The sequence below is a fragment of the Petromyzon marinus genome, chromosome 40 (genome assembly GCF_048934315.1).
Source record: "Petromyzon marinus isolate PM22_M1 ecotype Great Lakes invasive population chromosome 40, UKy_Petmar_22M1.pri1.0, whole genome shotgun sequence".
Lineage (NCBI taxonomy): Eukaryota > Metazoa > Chordata > Hyperoartia > Petromyzontiformes > Petromyzontidae > Petromyzon > Petromyzon marinus.
This window is the reverse complement of record NC_133706.1, coordinates 9149881-9172811: the sequence shown is the minus strand read 5'-3', so window position 1 is coordinate 9172811 and position 22931 is coordinate 9149881. Positions and strand designations below refer to the sequence as shown.

The window sequence follows — 22931 nt, the reverse complement described above, 5'->3', positions numbered from 1 at the left end:
AATCACCGCTGTCAGCCATGGTTGGGAATCCAACTCGGGTTACCGGGTTACGTAGCGCAGCGCGCTAACCACCGTGTGGCAACATACAACAACGACAAAAACAACAACAGCCGGAGTTAGGGAAGGGATTAACTTTTGCAATATCTCTGAATGCGAGACAAGTTACATAAAATGGCATGCCCTTATCGGATACGATGTCAAAAGAGCGAATTTAAATCAGAGAAGAGTGAGGCCGATTTTGCCCCTGATTTTTTTTTTCATTGTAAGAGTAAGCAGTTTCAGTTGTGTACGAGTCGCAGTCGTGTTCATTGCACTACAACTTGGCCGGGAAGCAAACTCTGATCACCGGTTGAATAGTACAGAGTGCACCGCTCACTGCACCACCGCTCCCCCCGCAAGATAACGATGGATACATCGCAAAAAAAACATTATTTCGGTATTAAATGTTTAGTTTGAACATATTTTGCGCTAATGGTTTCTCATTAAGTGAAACATTGACGTGACAAAGAAAGACAACGAAGCGTGCTTCATGGGATAGAATATAACCGTGAACAAATACCGTGGCCGTATTTGTATTGGTGGGAGCGCATGGAACGGCTAAATGACCTCCATCGCATTGCAAGTTGGTCACCGTGTTCTTGTGCCCGTTGTGAGTGTATAAAAATTCGTCAAGTAAATATTCGACCACCGTTGGTTACAGACCATTTGGGAAATTGCCGTTCGCGAGCCACATAATTCGGCCCGGTACACCGCATGGGGGGATGGAGATATAGAACAGAAGGTCCTTTTGTAAATGTTTTCCCCAATATGCCCTCCGACCAGTGGTCGGTGAAGTTTTGTACAATATTCTGTTTTTTTAAGCTGATGGCCTACGGTGTACAGAGTGTACTTGCCAGTAACGTTTGACAAACCAGTAGTTTTTTTATTTTATATCAAGCCTGGCTCTGTTGCTGAGATCAATAAGGTCGGAACTAAGTCCATAGATAAATTGCTGAAACAAATATTGCTGAATAAGGAACAGGCTCGAAGACAAAAAAAAACACATACGTTTCATGTTTCATTGCATAAACAAAAGGAGGTTTGATTACTCATTTCAGTACAACTCCTTCCCATATCTATCCATTCACATGAAAAAATGTGTTTTGCACATCCCATCTGCCCCGCGGCATTCTGGGAGCGCATAATTTTAGCAGCATTGGTTTAACACAATGTCAACTGTGGGCCGATTTCAACATTTGTCATCTCATCAGCAGAGTCAGGCTTTCTTGAGCCAATGTTGGTGAGCTGCCAGCTGTTTTCAGACATTTTACTTTTGTTGAACCAATTTTGATGAAATGTTGCCCTCTTTGAAGGCCGTGTAGCTGACGGGATGTGAATTTTTTTTTTAAGTAGCGTGACAGACATGAGAAGGAGGTGTATCGCCTGCTTATTTATTGTCACATATCCTCCACAACGACACCGATCGTGTTACATTTCAGTAACGCGCTTATTTAGTATCGCCGTCTCATCTAACGTGACCCGGAACACCGAGTCAAATGACCTGCAAAGGAACACGGGCAAGTGGTGTGTTTTGTAAGAACTCCACACGGGGGGGGGGGGGGGAAGGGTTAAACATTACCTTCTGTACTCACATTGTTTCAATGGGTATTCTTCATTAACCACGGGACCCTGCAAAAAGTCACCGTTTCAGGTATAGTTGTTGGAAGGTGGCCCAGATGCCGAACACCCGAGCTGGTACAGCTGATAGTCTGGGTTTCAGCCGCCTGAGATTAGGCCGGGTTTTTGTGAGTACGGTATTAGAACGAAATGGACAACAAGAGGAAAATTTAAAGTGCGTTGTTGTTGATGGAACGGGAAAGAGAGGAAGACCTAACAGAGAATGGCTTGACGACATCATCATGAGAGTTTGGTGTCAGATGAATGTGCGCCACTTGAGCATATGGCACAAGACAGAGGAAAGTTAAAACAAAAGACGATTGTTGAACACGTAGTAGGAGGCTTTCGCGACCAATATCGTCCATAATAGAGTTTTTTTTGGGGTTAGATCGCGTAAATATATACGTGTGTCGTTACAAATATTGTGGCTTGGCTCTCCAACACACCGGTGTTGCTGTACTAGTGACGAATTGGCCACGTTCTGTTTAGTGACAACCCTTACTAGTTGGATGTGTCGGGTGGTGGCGGGTTTAACGACACATTTATATTTTTACGCGATCTAACCCCAAAGAAACCTCTCTTATGGACAAATGACGAAATGTGCAGTGCACACCTACGAGCTATGTGCACATGGGTCGTGTTGATTATAACGAGTTCATTATACGGCTTACCAAAAATACATAAAGTGGATACACCCCTTCGTCCCATCGTCTCTACTATCAACTCCACCACCTACAAACTGGTTCGTTTTTTTTGTCTGAAATCCTGCGTCCTTTCACTGGAAAAACCACCTCTGCGGTACAAAATTCTACTCACCTGGTATTGACAATCAAGGGTATTTCCCTGTCCCCAGACGACCTCCTCTTTTCAGAACATAGATGGACTAGTCCTTCTAAATAAACTGCCAAATCGCTGCGCGTGGCGCTGACGTTTTTTTAAAATAAATAAATACACCGTTTAAAAATAAATAAATTAATGCGAACCGACACACCTGATGACGACCGTTTGTGTTATGGTCGAAGCGTCGTGAGAATTTTTATTGTTTTATATATATTTTATTATTTTATTGTTTCCCTTCAACGTGACTTTACCGAAAGAGCTAAGAATATGAGTTCATAATGGTCTGAGTCCGGTTACCAATAACTGCATGAAAAAAACCCCATTCGATAACAATATTTTTTTTACTAAATTTGGAAAAAATAAAACTCTTAAGAATTACGAATATTATTGAAACCACTGAATGATGAACATTTATTTGTAGCGGGGCGTGTGGAAAAGCGCAGTCCACCCCCAGTGTGGCAAAGAAAGGGATCTCGAAACTAGATCTGTGATGTCTTTCTCAAGCACACAAGGCGATGTCGTGTGTCCCGTGAGAGTTGGCGTGTTAACGATTGCACGATATTGCTTCCAGTAGCACAATGGGAATACAATTCGTCGACGACAAAATTGTACAATTTTTAAAGAAAGTTTTGCTGGCTGGTTGGATGGTTGTCTGCCTGACTGGCTAGCCACGCGTCCCCCCAGCGCCAGTTCTGACCAGTTGGAGACCATTCGCCACCCACCACGCAGAGGGCAGGGGGGGGGGGTGTGCGGGTGGCCGACACGCGAGTGGAGGGGGCTGCCACTCCGCCGTACACTTGTACTGATTCAAGCGTGTGCGCCGTTGAACAAGCCAAGTGGATCAGTAGCAAGCGCAGTGACGGACGCGACCATGTGCTTTCCCAGGAATGACTGCGATGCGAGGGTTGGTGGCGGTGAGCGTGCGTGTGGGATTGGATATACGGACGAGGCGGAGGGAGGAATCTCTTCTCGTGGAGGGCATTGGGTGGGTCACACAGCGCCAGAATGTGGGATGGGGGAAGGGGAACATGGGTTGATATCTGCTCCGGTCAGGACTCGCCAAAGCCATCGACAACTGTGACCGGACAAAATGAGTTCAAATGGCCAGGACGCAGCTAACGGGTAATGCATTGCAACGTGTGTACGTAATTCTCGACGCGATGCGTGTGATCACGTTTGTTGTACTGTCACTTGTATGAAGGAGCTGTGTTGGCACCGGTTGTCTATGACTGCTGTGTAATTGATGATCAAGCGCACTGCCTTGGCTGTCTTGTGTCTGTTCTTGAGGCTCCCTAAATGTTTGTGACGCCGCATACAGGTACGCTGCTGTGGGAGGTGTCTACTAACACTGTGCGCGTGCAGGTGTCGTCACGTGTTTGCCAAGCATGTGCCGCTCGACAGCCTGGACACCCGTGCGAATGAAATGTTCCATCTGGAGGGAAATAGTTAAAGTAACACAAAAACAAAGCCCGAGGCAGGGGTAAATGTGAACTTAAGATTTTGATGACGACTTTTAAGCTGCTCCACACAACTCGCACCTCTACTCGACCTGCCAGGAATATATTCCCAGACCTTTAATTACGCTCTGGCAACAGCTTATTTATGCCAAGAACAGCAGGAACACAATCAATGCATCCTGAAGGGGCATTTGATTTTTTTGCCACCAAAGTTGCGGAACAGCTTTACACGTTGAATGCAACCAACATGAATAAATCACAGTCCAAACTCAAGACATTTATTTTCAGGCAGTGTGCAAATATAGCTCAAGTCAAGGCGACGGTAATATGGGGAGAGTGGTGGTGTCAAGCCAAGCGTCGCCCTTCAGCCTACCGTCGTTGATTCTCGTTTAAATAGAGGGATAGACGCAGAATGAACGTCATATTCAGGTGAGATTATGTTGCTTTAACAAACCTGTCAACCCATTCGGTTTACCCGTATTCTTGTACAGGGTAATTGAGTTTTCAGGTCAATATGACATAAAGCCGTTTCAATACGGGCAAAACTTTTTGTTGTTGTCTAATTGTTCGTGTTTCTCCCTTGTGATGGTAGACTTTGTAGGATGAACGTTGATATTTATAAGGTCACGAGGTGATCAATAATGTCTGCATTGGTCTGTAATAATATAGGCACTGATAAGTAGTTGACAGGTATGATTTAACGTCATTTAAAGCCGAAAAAAATATAAGTGAACTTTTAAAAATGAAACATTTTCGGCAATGGGCTAATATATACGCGCGATATTTCCTTTTTCACGTATTTTTTTTAAGTTGTCTACAATTGGTTGTTGTGTGTGTTGAACTTGTTTAGCACCGTACGTAGCCCACCGTGCTAATCGGAGGTTGTTGTGTACACTGCCCATGCTGTACAGGTATTCTTTTTTAAATGTCGTTGTATTCGGTTCGCAATCCGTTGCCTTCCTGATAATTCATCTCTCAAATTCCACTTTGTTGTACGTGTACGTATGTCGAACGTCTTTCGCACCGTTGCTTGCGTAGAAAATATACTGACAAATGGAACAATAGCAGTGAACACTTTACAGCACATAATTGTGTTAGAAATCATGCACGGTGTCATTTTTGTTCTAAAACATTTAATCAAACAACAATGGCAATATTACGTGCCTGGTCTTGTCAGATGTTGGAATCGATGTAACTGTGCCTGGTTAATATTTGAATGACCACCAGTGCGGACCAGGTTTTGTAGGCGAAGGCGCTAAGCAGTACAGGTCTTGAAATCCATTGTGTGGAGCTTTGAGCGTTAGGCTATCTCATTTGCGTGGTGGGTTTCCTCCGGGTTCTCTGATTTCCTCCCGCAAGAAGCCAACAGACAATTGGCCAAACATCCCACAATGCATATCCCTCCGGGGGGGGAAAAATAAAGTCTTGAGACTCAGTGAGGCTTTATCCTTGGTAAATAAAGAGCGTTATTGTTACTATTATAAGACAACAGGTAGCGCTGTAAGTGGGCCACTGCGAGTGGAGCCAATTCAGTTTGGGGTTGCATGTATTAATAGAGTCGAGGCATTGGTACAGAAAGGGGGAAGGAGAAACAGGGGTGTGCCAGGGCAGAGCCTCGTTAGATTAGACGTAAAACCGCACTTCTGCGGCCGTCTGGAATGCTCTTAAGAAGCAACTGGATCTATGCACTTCTAAATCTAGATTCAAAACTAATTTCCGAAGAACTGCTTTTTGTGGATAGTTTTTTGTACTTCCCCACACATCCTATTCGCACGGTTGGCTACGTACGATGCGAAATAAGTTCAACATACTGCACATATAAAACGCGTCTGCATAGTACGACGGGCGCATTTGCAAACGGAATTGCACAACGCACTTTGGCACGGTGTAATGTGGATCAATATCCAAAACAAAATCCCTTCCAAAGTCTGCAAGGTCAAAAAGTTGGTGCATTAAATCGACTATATTTAGGCCTATGACTCAGTTACTCTGCGTCGGGCTGCATCGTCCCCCAATGCTCGAACGACTATGTCTGGGCACTCTTGCAAGTGAATCTATTCCTGGTCTCTTGAGATGCCACCCTGGTTAAACAAAATAAACAAAACGTAAAACCCTACGACCAAATTAACTCAGAATGTACGTGTAATCTCATCATGATGTCTCAGAAGCTAAGCAGTTTGGGCCTGGATAGTGCTTTGGATGGGCGACAACCATGCCACGCCAGACTGTAATATGCTACTCCGGGCTGCGTTATGTGGAGACAGACAAGGGGGCAATGCAGAAACGTCCCTTGCTGTACTGTACTTCTTATGCTTCAACTCGCAATAAACGGCACGGTGAAGTATGGTCAAATTTACTCCGTGAAGGCGTCGTAAGGCAGTAGATTGACAAGAGGGCTGAACGTGCCCACACGTACATTTGGGCCTGGGAACATGTATGTATCAATTGCAGCTTGTAGCATGTTTCCCTGCGGGATTGCATAGAGGCTCTTGCGTGCAAATGCAGAACCATGTAGACGCCTGGGCTTGCATTATATCATGAGTGCACAGCACAGGATCATAATAATGCTATTTATCAACTGTGGACAAATATTCTTTGGTTCTTTCGGTAAAGTCACGGAGAAAGAAATTAAATTAAATAATAATAGAATACGACGTTTCGATTACAACACAAGCAACCATCATCAGGCACAAATGAATGAGAAAACAAACATAGTGAACTTGGAAATATATAGCAATACTACACAGACAGTGGGCCAACAAAACAGTCAACACCCCACCTGGTTGATTACGTTCCTCCAAAGATTGCTAAATTTGAGAGCGAGACAAAACATAGACACGGAGACACACAGACAGACACACAAGCAGAGAGAGACTCACACAGAGACAAACAGAAAGAGACACACACATAGGCACACAGAAAGACAACGTCTCTGTGTCGAGGCCTTAAATAGAGAGGGGGGGGCAGAGGGGGGAGTTGTGTGGAATTCCTGCCCATAGGGGACGGACGAGCTGGACCCTGGACTTCTAAACAAACAAGCACGGAGCGTTGTGTGGAATTCCTGCCCATAGCAGCTGGAGGAGAGAGTGGACCCATCACCAAGCACGGAACAAGCACGGTAGAAATCAAATTTAGTAAAATTAGGAAGTGCAATGCAATGCAACACAGAGAGTCGGTTAGCACACAGTTAACGCATAGCCTGGTCGATTACGTTCTTCCAAAGATTGCTAAACGTCGTATTTTATTATTTTATTTATTTCGACGTGACTTTAACGAAAGAACCCAAGAATAATTCCTGCAGTCACGAAAGCTTCGAATCCAGTTTGTGGACAAATATAGCATTATATTTTTGTATGGACGCGACACTGAGAGAAGCACTTCGGCGAAATTGTGATGCCTTCACACGTTTCCTGCGTGAGACCCTGGCGATCCGTTGACTGAAGAGATTTGCAAACGCCACGATCCTCGACAGAACTGGATAACTCTATGGCACAAACTAGGGGTAACGCTCAAAGCTCCGCACAGATAGAGCCAATAATCCATTGCTGCACTACCATCTCTCTGGCCACCCTCGCAGCCCCAAGCCTATAACACCTGGTTATTCATAGGCAGTCTCTCATGCAAATTGTAACCAGATCTCGACTCTGCTTGGCTTGCTCGATCTGACGAGGCCGGGCACATTTAGGGGGGAATTTTGCCGCACGCCGTCTTGGATTCAAGACTGGGGCCTACGGGGCCGAGGGTTGATGCCAGTGTCATGGCTTTTATTTCGTGGAAAAACAAAACAAATTGCCATTTTAAAAAAATACATACGACCAGTTTCAAACTGGAAAATGTGTGCCACGGTGGCGAGATATTAACTACCTGGCCTGGTATGTAGGAGGTTGTGTGTTCTCCCCGTGGTCGTGTGGATTTTTCTCTGGGTCCACCGGTTTTTCCCTCCACATTGAGAATCAACATCGCGCATTCAGAGTATTTGGCTGATATACATTTCCACACGATGAGCCACTTCGTTGAGCTATCATTTGTGGCCAGGTCGCTTCTGAAAAAGAGCTATGTTGCTTCAGTGGAGGCCTTACCTGGTAAAACTATTTTTTAAAAATGTTTTGTATAGGTTAGAAATACCACCAAGTCCTCGGCCCAAGAGCAACCCAAGAGTTGAGAAGATGTCCTCGAGCCGGCCTAGGAGTGAGAGAGGGAGGAGTGGTCCTGGGGCACGAGGTTTGGTAATTTAGGCATCGGCGACATGGCCCTTCCCGACCCTGTGACTCCCGCGTGCATAAAGCGTGCAGGAGACCCCCCCGCCGCTGCTCGCCAGCGAAAACGGCCTCACCAAGCCCGACCTCTCGGCTCACGATGCCTCCGCATTGCTGCACCGAGTCTACGGCCTGCGGGTCACTCACCACGCCGGCGTCACGCCGCTGGACAGCTACGAAGACCAGAACTTTTGCGTTCTGCCCGACGGGGCCGATGGTGGCGGCGGCGGCGGTGGCGGCGGCTACGTCCTGAAGGTGTTCAGCTCGGGTGAGGGAAAGAGTCGCGAGTTTGTGCTCCTGCAGTCCGAGGTGATGGCGTTCCTCCGCAAGCGAGGATTTCCAGTGCCGGAGCAGGTGCCCACGCGGAGAGGGGAGGTTGTGTCCATGGAGATCGTGGGTGAGAGCCGCGCTTCGCTGATGGCAGCAGCGAACGTATAACGGGCATACGCGCGCCGAAGATGTGACAGCTGTGGAGGTGCCCCAGTGGCCGAGAGCGCTGATATTGCCACGGTGGATTGAGCCGCCACCGTTTGAGACGCCGGGTTTGAAACCAGGCCTCAGCCGCTGGTGATTAGAACGAGTTTTACAAGTGTTGTGACGAGTTGATGGTCTCAGCCAGGTCAGCAATTGGCGTGTCATGAACACTGCAGAAAAAATTAAGGGTGTGCCCCTATTGTTGAATGAAGAGGCCCACTGAGTGAGTTCATGAGAGGGTTATGTGATGCTATCTTCTGGAGTCATTCTTGGAAACAAGGTGGTACACCGCTAGCTGAGAGGGTTCAAAACGGACATTTATTTGTCTACTAGCGGGAAGTAGCCGCCGTTGCCCGGGCGAAAAAGACACACACACACACATGGACTTACACACACACATCGACTCACATACATAGACTCACACACACATGGACCTACATACACATATGGACTTACACACACACATCAACTAACACACACATGGACTAACACACACATAGAACCACGCACACACATCGACTCACACACACATACATAGACTTACACACACATCGACCTACACACACACGCATATGGACTTACACACACACACACATATCGACTAACACACACACACATGGACTCACACACATCGACGTACACACACACACACATCGACTGACACACACACACATGGACTTACACACACACACATGGACCCACGCACACACATCGACTTACACACAGACATAGACTCACACACACACATCGAGCTACACACACACACATCGACTTACACACACACATCGACCCACACATGCACATCGACTCACATGCACACATGGACTTAGACACACATGATTATTTTAATATTTACTAACTTAATTTTTCAATATTAGCTTTCTACACACACATTATTTTGATATTTCATAACTTAATTTTGAAATTTTAGTTTTCTGTCTACGTGAGTTTAGCGAAAGAAACAAGAAAATAGCACTTGCTTAACAGTGCCGTGGTGAGGCCTATTCCCATGCAGAGCCCCCGGCCTCGCCTAGATTGCCCAGCCGGCCGAGGTGGCAACTTGGCATGCTGGGGTTGGGCTGCTACCCCCCCCCACCCACGATCTCCCCGCCCGCTCTGCAGTAATATCTACGGCCAATAGTAGTAGCATCTACCGACTCTATAGTAGTAACTGCACACATTGGGGTGGGGGGGGGACATCACACTGTGAAGAATTAACCTCAGCGTTTTGTGTATTTTTATTGCATTTTTAACGCGAATGAGAATTTACCCTCCCTCTCCACCGATCGCGCGTGTGCGTTGCGAGGGGCAACCCCTGGTCAGCTTTGTCGCGAATGCGTGCTTTGGCGTGCGCCGAGCGGCGTAAGTAAATACATATTCTTGGTTCTTTCGGTAAAGTCACGTAGAAGGGAAACAATAAAATAATAAAAATATAAAACAATATAATTATCACGACGTTTCGACTGCAACACAAGCAATCATCATCAGGTGTGAAAACCACAGCAATACAAATTTGAAAAAAGTGGCGTTTTTATTTTACGTTAGCACCACGGAGAGCGATTTGGCAGTTATTCAGATGGACGAGTCCATCTATGTTCGGAAAAGAGGAGGGGGGAGACGAAAATAATGGATGCGGTCTGAAAGCCACCGTAAACGTGAACAATCAATGAAGACCCGAAATGATTTTATCAAATCCTTCCAATGATTGCTGAGCCAGAATCCATCTTCTCGGTTGAAATTGTCTCTGTGTTTGTATATGTGGATAGCCTCATGAACGAATCTCTCATGGTAGCCAGATGGTTTGCAGAGAACCTCTGTCTTGGAGAAGTCAATGTCATGTGAGCCTACTGAATTTTAACAGTGATCTGCCATGGCCGAGGTGTTGGTCCTACCGTGTTTTAGGTCTGCTTTGTGTTTACGGATGCGGTCCGAGACATGTCGTTTGGTTTCTCCAATGTAGCTGCTACCACAGAGGCAACTTAGTTTGTAGACGCCAGGGTACTGTATGTCCGGAATCACATCTTTTACAGACGGAACCAGATCACGGATTTTATGTAATGTGTTGAATCGGACCTGGATCTTGTGTTTATTCAGGATTTTGGAGATCTTTTTTGTGATGCCCGCAATGTAGGGTAAAGTGATGGTTTTGAATGGCTCCTCAAGAGGGTCCTGCTTCATGGTTGGAGTGATAGCTTTGCGGATTGTGTAGTCGGAGTAACCATTAGCCTTAAGAGCTTGGTGTACGTGCTTGAGTTCACTGGCAATGTGTTCCTGGTCGGAGATGCATTGGGCTCTATGGTGCAGAGTCTTGATGAGGGAATTCTTCTGGGATGGATGGTGGTGGGAATCCGGTTTCAGGTAAGCATCCATATCGGTAGCTTTCCTGTAGACATGGTGGCTCATTGAACCATCAGGTTTCTTTTTTATTAGGACATCCAAAAAAAGGTAGCTTGCCATCTTTTTCAACTTCCATGGTAAATCTGATGGCTGGGTGTATGGAATTGATGTGGTCGAGGAATTGGTCTAGAGCAGGCCGGCCATGTGGCCAGATGACAAAAGTGTCACCCACATACCTCTTCCATAAGGTTGGGCGCAGAGTGGCAGTCTGGATGGCGTCAGTCTCAAATTTCTCCATTAAAATGTTGGCTACAACCGGAGATAGGGGGGGCCCATTGGGGTGCCCTCAGTTTGTTTGTAGAAAGTTCCATTCCAAGTGAAGTATGTATTGGTTAAGCAGTGTCTCACCAGGGGATGTACCTCAGTGTTTAGCCGTTGATGAACCAAGTCTTCAATGAGTGCGATGATGTCAGGTACAGGAACTTTGGTGAATAAGGAAACTACAAAACTGACAAGCAGGTCGTCTGGGAACAGGGAAATACCCTTGATTGTCGATACCAGGTGAGTAGAATTTTGTACCGCAGAGGTGGTTTTTCCAGTGGAAGGCTGCAGGATTTCAGACAGAAAACGAGCCAGTTTGTAGGTGGGGGAGTTGATAGTAGAGACGATGGGACGAAGGGGTGTATCTACTTTATGTATTTTTGGTAAGCCGTATAATCTTGGTGGCCTGGCAACAGAAGGTTTCAACGAGAACTGTTTGGTTTGATCAATTAATGCGGTTGAATCAGAAATGATTTTGTTGGTTTGTATGACGAGGCTGTTGGTGGGATCTCTTTTTATTTTTGTATAGCTGCCATCGTTGAGTAATTCTTGAATTTTGTTATATTCTATTTTATCCATGATGAGAGTGGCATTGCCCTTGTCGGCTGAGAGGATGACAATGTCATCTCTCTTTTTTTAATTTATATAATTCAAAACGCTCATCTTTGCTGAGGTTGCTAGCTGGCAGCTTAGCGTTTTTGAGGGTTGCAGTTATTTTAGATCTTGCTACGTCTGCAGCAATGTGACCCAGGCCCTTGAGAGCCATGTCTACTTGGGCAATGATATCATTAACTGGTATGTGGTTAGGTGTGACTGCAAAGTTTAGCCCTTTAGCTAAAACGGATTTCAGACCATCGGAAATAGAACTGTTACCGCGATTAATTACTACTTTGTTAACATCTAGCTTTTTGGTGTGTGGGTGCGGTCTTTTGTTGGAGAGGAGGTTAAATTTGGAAATCAGGTTGTCCTTACATTTGGTCGACAGTGGCAGCTGAAGAGGCAGTCATATTGTCTACATGTTCCCATTCCGATGTGGACATTGTTGCCGTCAATGATAAGTGTGATTTGTAGAGTGTCTTGTCTAACTGATCTAGTTCGGTGCGTATAAGTCTGATTTTTTCTGAGATAAGAGCTAAGCTAGTTCTGGAAATAATTCGTTTCGCATTAGAAGAAGTTACAGCAGCAGAGGTCAGTGTAAATGCGATTGGTATTACCCCAGAGTCGCGGCATCTCTTCAGAAAGGTGAGAGACTCGATCAGCTGAGCCTTCATATCCCGGAGTTTGTTGAAGGATCTCAAAGCTATGTGGAAACCCTCCCCGTAGAGGCGGTTAAATTTTGATTTAAAGCTTTCGTGACTGCAGGAATTCATATTCTTAAAGTCACTTACCGAAATAACCAAATATGAATACCTGCAGTCACGAAAGCTTTAAATCAAAAGTAAATGCATATTATTAAATAGCACTAAATTTTTAATTTAACTAATTTAAAGTTGACGGATGGGAAATTGGAATAGCGCTGGCTCACCACGGGGCTTATGGTGTGGTACCTGGCTATTTTTTTAAAATACATAAACCCCACGGTTTGCGAGTCAAATCCTTCGCAAGTTTCGTCCACACACAGTCAAACAGACAGACGGACAGACAGACAAAAAAATGACATTTATAGGTAAGAAATGATTGGAATATACATAACCACATTATGTATTTTTTTTCGGCCTTAATCTGTCACAACATGGTACACTACCAGCTCTCAGCGTGCCGAACAAAAAATTATTCGTCTAATCATGATACTAACGGATAATTGGAAAATTATTGGGAATAACAATGACAACAATAATGTGATAACTGCCATCTGTAGAGCATCATGGCACACCACATCCAGTATACCGCTTGCTATGGCTGCGGCTATTGGCCACAGTGCCGCCCACCCCCTCCAGTTTACCAGTGACTAGAAAAATATCTGGCGATAATTGAAGCCCCTAAAGCCCTGCCACAATCCTGTGTATAATTAGCTCCAACCGCTTTAGATGTATTTGTCGACGTGTTTTTTTTAACGTGCTGTATTAACCCAGGGTCATTGACCCAGGCGACAGCCTGGGCTGCATTTGCCAGAAAACATGTCGAGGAATGAATGTAAATAAACTGTGGAAACAAGAACACGAGGATTGGGTAAAGGTTACGGCCATGGTGTTTAAAGCAATCCAATGTGATCGATCACTGCTAGGAAGGTAGAACCGTTGCCACGACAATAGAAAAAATTGCCTGCGTATTACTAAATGGAGTGCATATAACAATCATCGCCCCGCTGTTACGAAAGATTGGCAAGACTCTCCTGAGAAAGGGCCATGAGATTCACGGAAAAAAAGATCACATCGCAGAGTGATCGCTTTCGAGTTGATATATATGAGGCTCAATATTTTGATTTAAAGCTTTCGTGACTGCAGGGATTCACATTCTTAGTTCTTTCGGTAAAGTCACGTAGAAGGGAAACAATACAATAATAAAAATATAAAACAATAAAATTCTCACGACGTTTCGACTGCAACACAAGCAATCATCATCAGGTGTGAAAACACAACAAGCAATTTTTTTTTAAAAAAGTGGCGGTTATTTAACGTTAGCACCACGGAGAGCTCAATATGTTTCTACTTTAGGGACGTAGTGTTATCGACAGGTGTGTTTAGGTGTATCGACAGGTGTATTGAGAGTTGACGATTCGTGCTCGTGCACGTCTGCCAATTCTGTATCAGCAAAATGTTTTTCTGTTAAACTGATATGTCATCACAGTGTACAGTGTATTTCCAGCGGCACACAATGACCCCCTATTGGCAAATGACGTCACGAGATCTTTAACGTCCAAGGTGAAGCGGATGTGCGCATGGTATTTTACGGTTGATACACCCGCAGCATTAACCGGGACGGTCGCCAGATTCGAGCCACGAACCAACCTCTGTGATGACAGAAAGCGGCTAAAACCTGCTACCTGCCGCTGGTGTCACAATGACTACGATGACACATGTATGTATGTACGTATGTTGAACTTCTTTCGCACCGTACGTTGCCAACCGTGCAAATCGGAGGTGCGGGGGAAGGACAACAAACTAAACACAAAAATCAGTTTCATAGAAATTCGTTTTTAATCTAGATAAAAAAGTGCATAGCTTCAGTGGCTTCCTAATATTGGAAGGAAGAGCGTTCCAGACGGCCGCAGAATTGCATCTTGAAAGCGCGCGATGCAGTGACCGTCTTTGTTCGATGGCTCGCCAAAAGCCGCTGCTTCGAGGATGACCGGAGCTCGCGTGACGGTTTATGCTCCCTGACGAGATCAGCGAGCTGTTGTGGTCCATTTGACGTTGCTGATGATGAACGCGACCTCTGAGTAAAGGGCAGCGCTGTCGGGATGTCGGCGGTCGCTTCGCGTGTAGTCCACGGGGCGGTGGGGCGCACGCACGTGGTGTGGCTGCTCACCCTGCTGGAGGGACAGTTCCTCTCCGCCATCCCGAGGGACGGGGCCCTCTGCTTCCAAGTGGGACGGCTCGCCGCAGGCCTCGACAAGGCGCTGCTGGAGGTTCGTCTTCTGTGTGAGCAAAAGAAGACTCGACCCCCCCCCCTCGAACTGAAACTGCTCGCTCGTGCTACTGCTGGCAGAAGCGGCCTCCACTAGAGGGAGCACTTGAGAGTCCCTCTAGTGGGGGGGCGCCACGGTGGTGAGATGTTAACTACCTTACCGGGTATACAGGAGGTCGTGGGTTCGATCACGACCCTGACACCTGTATATTTGGAGTTTGCGGTGTCCCTCACCCTGTGGTTGTGTGGATTTTGCTCCGGGTCCTCCGGTTTTTCCATCCACATTTATAATCGACGTGTGATTACTGTATTGGGCTGCTCTACATTTCCACGTGATGATTAGCCACTTCGCTGGGCTATCATTTGTGGCCAGGTCGCTTCTGAAAGAGAGATATTTATTTCAGTGGGGCCTTACCTGGTAAAAATAGAAACAATTGGATAGTTTTAAAAATACCCCACAAAAACACAACAATCATTTACATTTGTATCCTGAACTAGTTTCAAAGCAAAAGACATGTCAAGATGCTTTACAAAAAATGAATAATAAATTACATTGGGGGGGGGGGGCGGAGGGGTAGAGGATGGGTGTCAGGGCTGGAAAATGACGGGAGAGAGGAGAGAGCACATTTCTTAAGTTGTAAACTATATAGATGATTAGTGGAATAATACTGGTAGGAACCTCCTGGTTACTACACCAGCCCACAGGGGATTATTGTGTCCGTCCGTCGTGCATCCAAAAATGGGAGGGGTGGGGCTGGGTGGGGAGGGAGGGGCTGGGTGGGGAGGGGAGGGTGGGGAGGGGCTGGGTGGGGAGGGTGGGGAGGGGAGGGTGGGGAGGGGAGGGTGGGGGGGCTGGGTGGGGAGGGTGGGGAGGGGCTGGGTGGGGAGGGTGGGGAGGGGAGGGTGGGGGGGGGGGCTGGGTGGGGAGGGGCTGGGTGGGGAGGGTGGGGCTGGGTGGGAGGTGGGAAGGGTGGGGCTGGGTGGGGAGGGGCTGGTCACCCCGTGGTGCCCTTATAAAACTCAACGTTTCACCTACTCACGCCGGCTTGTGCCCGCCCTCACAGTCGGGCATATTTGCGGAATACACCACGTGGTGCCGCCGTTGACCTTGGCCATTGACCGAGCAACCCAACGTTCCTACCAGCTCCCTCCGCAGGAATGTGTTAGAGTATGGAATTATAGTCTTAGAGAGCAACACTGTGGCACCGCCCTGGGACCCAGCACCGACAGGAGAATCAGAATCTTTTGTTTAGGGGCCGTCCATAAATGACGTCACGCGCCTAGGGGGGGGGGGGGGGGGTCAGACATTTGTGACGATGTGTGACGAGGGGGGGGGGGATTTAATAAATGTGACGTCACATCAAAATGCGCAACTTTAAATAAATATAGAATTGTTATAACAACACTCCTACAACAGCGCCAAAATCGCGTGACTTCCAAAATCGCGTGACGTCATTTATGGACGGCCCCTTAGACTGCTGGAGGAATCCAATGAGCTAAGAAGCTCTTATTTTTTTCACAGACGTCCAGGAGGGGCGGGTGAGCGAGTCACGGCAGCAAAACAATGCGATAAGGAAACAACGATTTGAGTGTGAAATAGAGAAAATGATAAGCAAGTCATTCAAATATAAATAAGTAATAATTAGTTTAACACGTAGTACGCTTTCGCGACCAATATCATCCATAATAGAGGTTTTTTTTGGGTTAGGTCGCGTAAATGTATAAATGTGTCGTTAAACCCGCCACCACCCGACACAGCCAACTAGTAATGGTTGTCACGTAAACAGAACGTGCCAAATTACATGAATACACTATGTAACACGATTTTTGTTCCTGGGTAGTAAGTGTTATTTTCTAATTGCTTATGCCTCAAAAGTATAGAAAATGGCTATTATTTACGTGAAGGAATGACACAAATGCACACCACGTTTTCTCATTGAAAATAGGTCAATTTCAAAATATTACTGTCCTGATCACAAAAAGAAAATTTGTGGGGAATAATAGTCATTTTCTGTACTTTTGAGGCATAAGCAGTTAGGAAATAACACTTACTACCCAGGGAACAAAACAATTTTTGTTACACACTGTGTTCATGCAAGTCCAATTGATCAAGATTGGGCAAAGGCATCAAAAACATCAACAAAACAGTCCCAGACCACACCAAGATGACACCAAGCTGCAGTAGTCCCTCAATAGAATGGCGCATTAACAATGAACTATGGACACTGCGCAGGTAACGATCACAGTCACAGATCGCGTTCGCTACGTGACTGCCGGATCCGACGTTTCGCATGCTCGGTAAGGACAGCACCAGCAAGAGCCGGGGTTTAAGTAAAAAAAAAACAAAGAGATTTCCCGCTCACCCGAGCGTTGCGGCAATGCTCATCTCCCGTTTACAACTCTGAGCCAGCGGTGGAAATTCCACATTCCTATGGCATGGAAACGTCTCTCCACAGAACAACCCTGTATAGAACCCAGAGGGGATGATGATGATGATGATTGGCCGAGTCAACCTCCAACCGGGATTTGAACTCGTAACATTTTGATCGCGAGACCGCTCCCTCGATCGGATAAATTGTGAATCGGTCACATTGGTTATATGCTCCGGGTTGTCTGATGTGAGATTGAATTTTCGTAAACGTGGGGTAACCCCCCCCCCCCCCCCCCCACACTTTAAAGTTTACTTTCAGGAGCAATCTGGTGGTGTCAGTTCAGCGACGTATTATCATCAAGCACGCGATCGACAAGAGCCGCATGCCACGAGAGGCGTTTCGCCGTAAACATCAGCTCGTCGTCGCCTGCACGGTGTCTCTCCGTGCCAGTTCCGCAGCCCGCTGATGTCGTGCCTGGAGCGTCGAGGAGGAGCGGCCGGTGGCTGCGGGGGGGAGTGGGACCTGTGCGCTCTGCCCAGCCTGGAGGCGCGCGTGTCGCTGCTGCCCGGCGAGCGGGCGCGGAGCATCGTGCGAGAGGTCATCGCGGAGTTCCGCCAGAATTTCCTGGCTCGGAGACACGAGTTCCGCTCCGGTGGGTTCCGCGTGGGGCGGCGGGTTCGGCGGACACGCTCCGGCGGCGGCGGGTTCACCGCTCGCGTGGCTCCTCGATTTGACTCTGGGTCAACGGCGCAGTAACGACGACATTAACAGCTCAGGGGGTGCCTGCAGTCGGTCAGGTGGGGCCCTAATATTTGATTTGTCTCGCACGGTCGCGCCGAGGCTATTATATAACGCGGCCCCTCTTGCCCAATCGTATCGTCGTTACGCTCACGGTCTCGAATATTTATCGCTGTAGGGGCGCTCCGTCCTCAGCAAGATGCAACGACTGCAGCTCCATAGTACCGCTTTGCAATATTACGTTACTGCTCGAATACAATGAAAATGAAACGTGGAGTGTAAATTAATGCACTTTCGTAAAAATAATACATTTAGATCGCGTTTGAAATAAGTTTTTGTTCGTTGACGCTGTTAAAAACACGTCACATGTTGGTTGTCGAGGGGGCCCCAACTCGTAACCTTGGCCACCAGTGGGTGCCAAGGGACCCCCTGGCCCCACGCTCGTTACGTCACTGCTCTGGCTCCTACTTCGACTCGTCACGTACCCACCGCTCCCGTCTCTACCAGCGACCTGCAGGGTATTCAGTGAAAAGTTAAAGTCCTGGTTGGACGTGTGTGTACGCAGGGATGGATACAGGCAAGAGGCTTTAGGGACTGCAGCTTGGGGACCTTGCAATTTGATTGGTGAAACTAAAACTACACTTTTTTATTTTACCAGGTAAGGCCCACTGAGCTATATGGCTCCTTATCAGAAGCGACCTGGCCACAAATCATAGCTCAACGAAGTGGCTTATCATGTAGATATTTATAGCAGCCAAAAACCCTAAACACGTGTTGAGTCTAAACGTGGAGGGAAAAAAACCGGAGGACCCGGAGAAAAATCCACGCGACCACGGGGTAAAACATGCAAACTCCAAATATGCTTTACAGGCGTATATATGGGTAGAAGATACCAGGCGAGGTAGTTAACATCTCGCCACCGTGAGGCCCTCGCCACCGCGGAAACGATGAGGTGGTGGAGACACACATTGGGGGACACATCCCAAAATATGGGACGGAGAGTTCTGTAGATGAACGTGCTGGGCTAGAGACCGAGACGCAGCGCAAAGTTGCGACGGAGCAACGGAACCAATGAGGATGTGTCGAGCGTTGGTCTCAGCCAGGAGGATTCCGCGAGCAGGGCAAAGTGGAGAATGAGGAGCGGAGCCGCTGACCCCGTACTAACGGCACAGGTGCAAAGAAAAAGAATGGTTGAAATGCAATACTGCAGCACGATTCTGTAGGAAACTAGATCAGAAATAACCACAGGTAGCTAACAATTGAGTATTCGGCATCACCGGGCATATCGGTGGTGGCAAAACAGTCGCAGGAAGGAAGCGAATTATCTGAAAAAAGAGGGCCTCCCCACCCCAACTCCACAAACTATCATGGCACCGGGTCACCGTGGTGCAGCCAGGCGTACTTGTGATGAAAAACTCGCACTGTGGTGCGGCATGACCTGACTTCGACCCCTAACGTGCACCGCGCCGAACCGACGGCAGGCCTCATCCACGGAGACTTCAACGACAACAACATCCTCGCCGTGCCGGCCAGGTCGCCGCTGCCCGGTGGGGCATCCCCGTGGCGCGTCAGCGGCCTGCTGGACTTTGGCGACATGACCCTCGGCTACCTGGTGTTCGAGCTCGCCATCGCCATCGCCTACGCGATGATCGACGCGCCAGATCCCGTCGACGTCGGCGGTCATGTGATGGCGGGCTACGAGAGCATGCTGCCCCTGTCCGACGAGGAGAAGGCGGTCGTCTTCCTGGTGGTGCTCGCGAGGTGGGTGCTGGTTCAGGTGCTGGTGGTGGTGGTGGTGGAGGAGGCTCGTGAAGGACGCTACTGTGTCAGTTGGAGGCAGTCGCCCTCCAACAACAACGGAGGGCAGAGGAGTGACGCTCACAACAACGAGCGGAGCGCCGGGTGGGTAAAATACAACAAGTTGGCACAGTAAGGGGGCACAGCTGGTGCATCTGCCAGTAATCTCAGTCAACCCATGGCACCTGGGTCTGTCCCGTGACCTGTCAGGGAGCCTTCGACACTTCACGTGACCTCAAAGTGCACCTGGCCTGGCACAGGCACCGTGGTGACGCCACGGTCACTTCGTGGTTAGTGGCGCTGGGTATTGGTGAGCTGGATTATGTGTGACGAGCTCACAGATCCTTGCAAGATCTGGACACATTCCCATCAGCCAGCTCATCTGGCAAGCGAGGCTGCCACACCACCACCATGTGTCCCAGTTGAGCCTCCTAAAATATTGGTAGCTTTAATTAGTCTGCCCGAACTGACTAATATATGGTTTAACATTTATTTATGTTCGTGAAATACTTTCGATGTATCATTTGACACGGTTGCTTTTGTTCCCATTTCAATGCTGCTCCATCGCTGTACTGCGGTGAACTATTCACCACACTACATTTTGATGTGAAGCTTTCGTGACTGCAGGGATTCATATGCTTGGTTCTTTAGGTAAAGTCACGACGTAGAAGGGAAACAAAATAATAAAAATATAAAACTACAATTCTCATGACGTTTGGACTTGTTTTAGATTTTTATTATTGTATTGTTTCCCTTCTACGTGACTTTGCCGAAAGAACCAAGAATATTCACCACACGTTCGATGAATTGTCGCAAATTCTAGGCCACAATTGGATTACAAACCGATCGTTTTGGTATTTTGTTTTAAGTGACTTCGTAGTCAAATTAGCATTGGGGCAGCGCTCGGTCATCCGTTTACAGCCTTGAGCCAATGGTGGAAATTCCGCTTGGCCAGGACCCTCTTGAAAAAACAGTAACAGCACTCAGATTTCTATCGGCATCATTGCTGTACCTCATTTTTATTTATTTTTCCTTTACCACTTTGGTGGCGAGCAATGCCACCGTTGCAAAACGGTCTTTCGAGTTCTCACCCTCGTTTAGGAAACCACTGGAGCTACGCACTTTTAAAATCTAGATTGAAAACTCTCTTTAGAACCGCCTTTTGGTGTTTAGTTTGTTGTCCTCCCCCCCACCACCCCGCACGGCGCAAAAGAAGTTCAGCATACAAATCAAACCCAAAACCACTATGACTAATTAATTGTAACATTCACTTTTTTCTTTTTTTGCGAAATGTTAAAACGTCCGTGTCTGGGGCGCAGGCTGAGCCAGTCGGCACTCAACGCGTGGCACAACGTGGCGCTGCACCCGCAGAACGAGCGTTACCTCATGGTGTCAGCCCCCAAAGCCCTGGCGCTTCTCTGCCACCTCTGGGACCTGGGGCCACGGGTGGTGCATGACAGTTGGGCGCGCACGGCTCAACGGTTGCGCAAGCGCTCCGTCGCCAATCCGTCGACGGAATCGGAATCTTGACGGTCGTGGGCTGCGGGAGGAATCCGATGAGCTATGGAGCTCCTTTCTAATTGTTCTTGAGAGATGCCCAGCACGGGGCAGGTCGGCGATTTAAGCCACGCGGACGGACGGAAGCAGAACGCTGCCACGCGCGTAGCGGTCGGCCTCGTGTGGCACACGGGGCCTCATTTAGGCCGAAGCCAAATTAAGCTACAGCTGAGGACCTCACATAATGAAGGGTCTCTAAATTCGAAAAAAAAATCATTTCAAGTGTTTACGTAATCGGTTGAAAAATAAAGGAGATAGGGAAAGGGGAGGGAAGATTCTCTAAAACAGTTATTTGCTTTCTGATATGACATAAACCGCACGAATCGCACCTTCGATTAAAAGCAATAATACTTTCATTTTATATCGAAAGCGTCATTCACACCAACAGTATCCCACAATGCTGATTATATATAAGGACCAAATCCCATATATAATGCAGTTTTGCTACGCGCGGCGCGAAAGATGCCCAACAAACAAACACGTACCAAACCCGACCACCTTTGTCTCCCTCGTCGCAGTGTTTTACACATTGCACCAGGTACTAATTTGAGGCTGAGTCGACCTAGGGGGAGGCCCAGGACAGATCATCGTCACTGGTGTTGGCCCATGAACAGGAATCGAACTGGGAACGCTGGGTTCATCGCGCAGCGCGCTAACCGCTACACCACCGCTCCCCCACACCACAGGAACATTTACGATTACCGTAAATATCATTCATATCTGTCAACCCATACGGTTTACCCCGTATTCTTGTGCAGGGAAATTCAGTTTCCAGTTCCATACGGCGTACAGCCGTTTCAATACGGGCAACATGTTTTAGTCTTTCGGTAAAGTCACGTAGAAGGGAAACAATAAAATAAAAAATATATATTTATATATATTTTTTTATTTTTAGATTGCAGTATTAACACACATCGCTGATTGAGTGAATCGGGTGAATATATAAATGTCTTAACGCACCGATTTAAATGCATTTTTTGACAATTTACAAAAAAAATCACCGTTGGATCTGCTGCTTTTACTTTGGTGATGACTCAAGGTCATCGCGAAATGCGTGTGCTGTAACTGGGACAATGTATTCCGTTACCTAAAGCGATTGTCTACGGTTCGCTCTCCTTGGTTTACATTTTTAAGAGTGATGTTATATTTTTGAAAACTGATTTTAATATACAGTATACTTCATTCGTGCGTAATACGCGATGTCTTGCATTGGGTATAATGTACAGCAACAAATACGCGCGCATAATCGGACAATCAATTACACCACGCTCCTGTAAACACAACATAAATCACAGGCGAATAACCGTTCCCCTTGAACGTGCCAATTCAAATGGCGCGCACGCACACACAGCACATTGCATCTCATCCGCTTACTCAAGTGCGGCGAGTTGTCGTCAATGACTCACACAGAGACCCATAGACTCACATAAAGGTCAATCGACTTGCATAGAAACCCACACACTGACACTTGAGACCCATAGATTCAACACAGAGGGCCCATAGATTCAACACGGAGGGCCCACACATTCACACAGTTCCACTGAGAAACTGCAATTCGC

General features: G+C 47.2%; 1 protein-coding gene across 4 annotated transcripts; it reads left to right on the top strand.

The window, feature by feature from the left end:
* Window positions 1-3288: 3288 nt before the first annotated feature.
* Window positions 3289-22554, top strand: LOC116950669 (hydroxylysine kinase-like). 4 transcript variants are annotated; one of them, XM_076073098.1, is made up of 6 exons: window positions 3289-3618; window positions 8239-8477; window positions 14767-14909; window positions 17731-17932; window positions 19500-19779; window positions 21135-22554. In XM_076073098.1, exons 1-6 carry the CDS (start codon window positions 3587-3589, stop codon window positions 21343-21345), a joined length of 1107 nt encoding a protein of 368 aa, XP_075929213.1. In that variant the 5' UTR covers window positions 3289-3586; the 3' UTR covers window positions 21346-22554. The 4 variants fall into 4 exon arrangements, with proteins under 4 accessions (XP_075929213.1, XP_075929211.1, XP_075929214.1 ...); XM_076073096.1 differs by having other exon boundaries at window positions 8239-8606; XM_076073097.1 differs by lacking the exon at window positions 3289-3618 and adding an exon at window positions 3647-4382 and having other exon boundaries at window positions 8239-8606.
* The last annotated feature ends 377 nt before the right edge of the window (window positions 22555-22931 follow it).

Bases quoted from the DNA above. Each gene is read 5' to 3' on its own strand.
- LOC116950669 (XM_076073096.1), top strand. From the start codon at position 3,587: ATGAGTTCAAATGGCCAGGACGCAGCTAACGG. The intron at 8,607-14,766 runs GTGAGAGCCGCG...CTTCGCGTGTAG, and splicing joins TGTGTCCATGGAGATCGTGG to TCCACGGGGCGGTGGGGCGC. The intron at 14,910-17,730 runs GTTCGTCTTCTG...TCTCCGTGCCAG, and splicing joins TCGACAAGGCGCTGCTGGAG to TTCCGCAGCCCGCTGATGTC.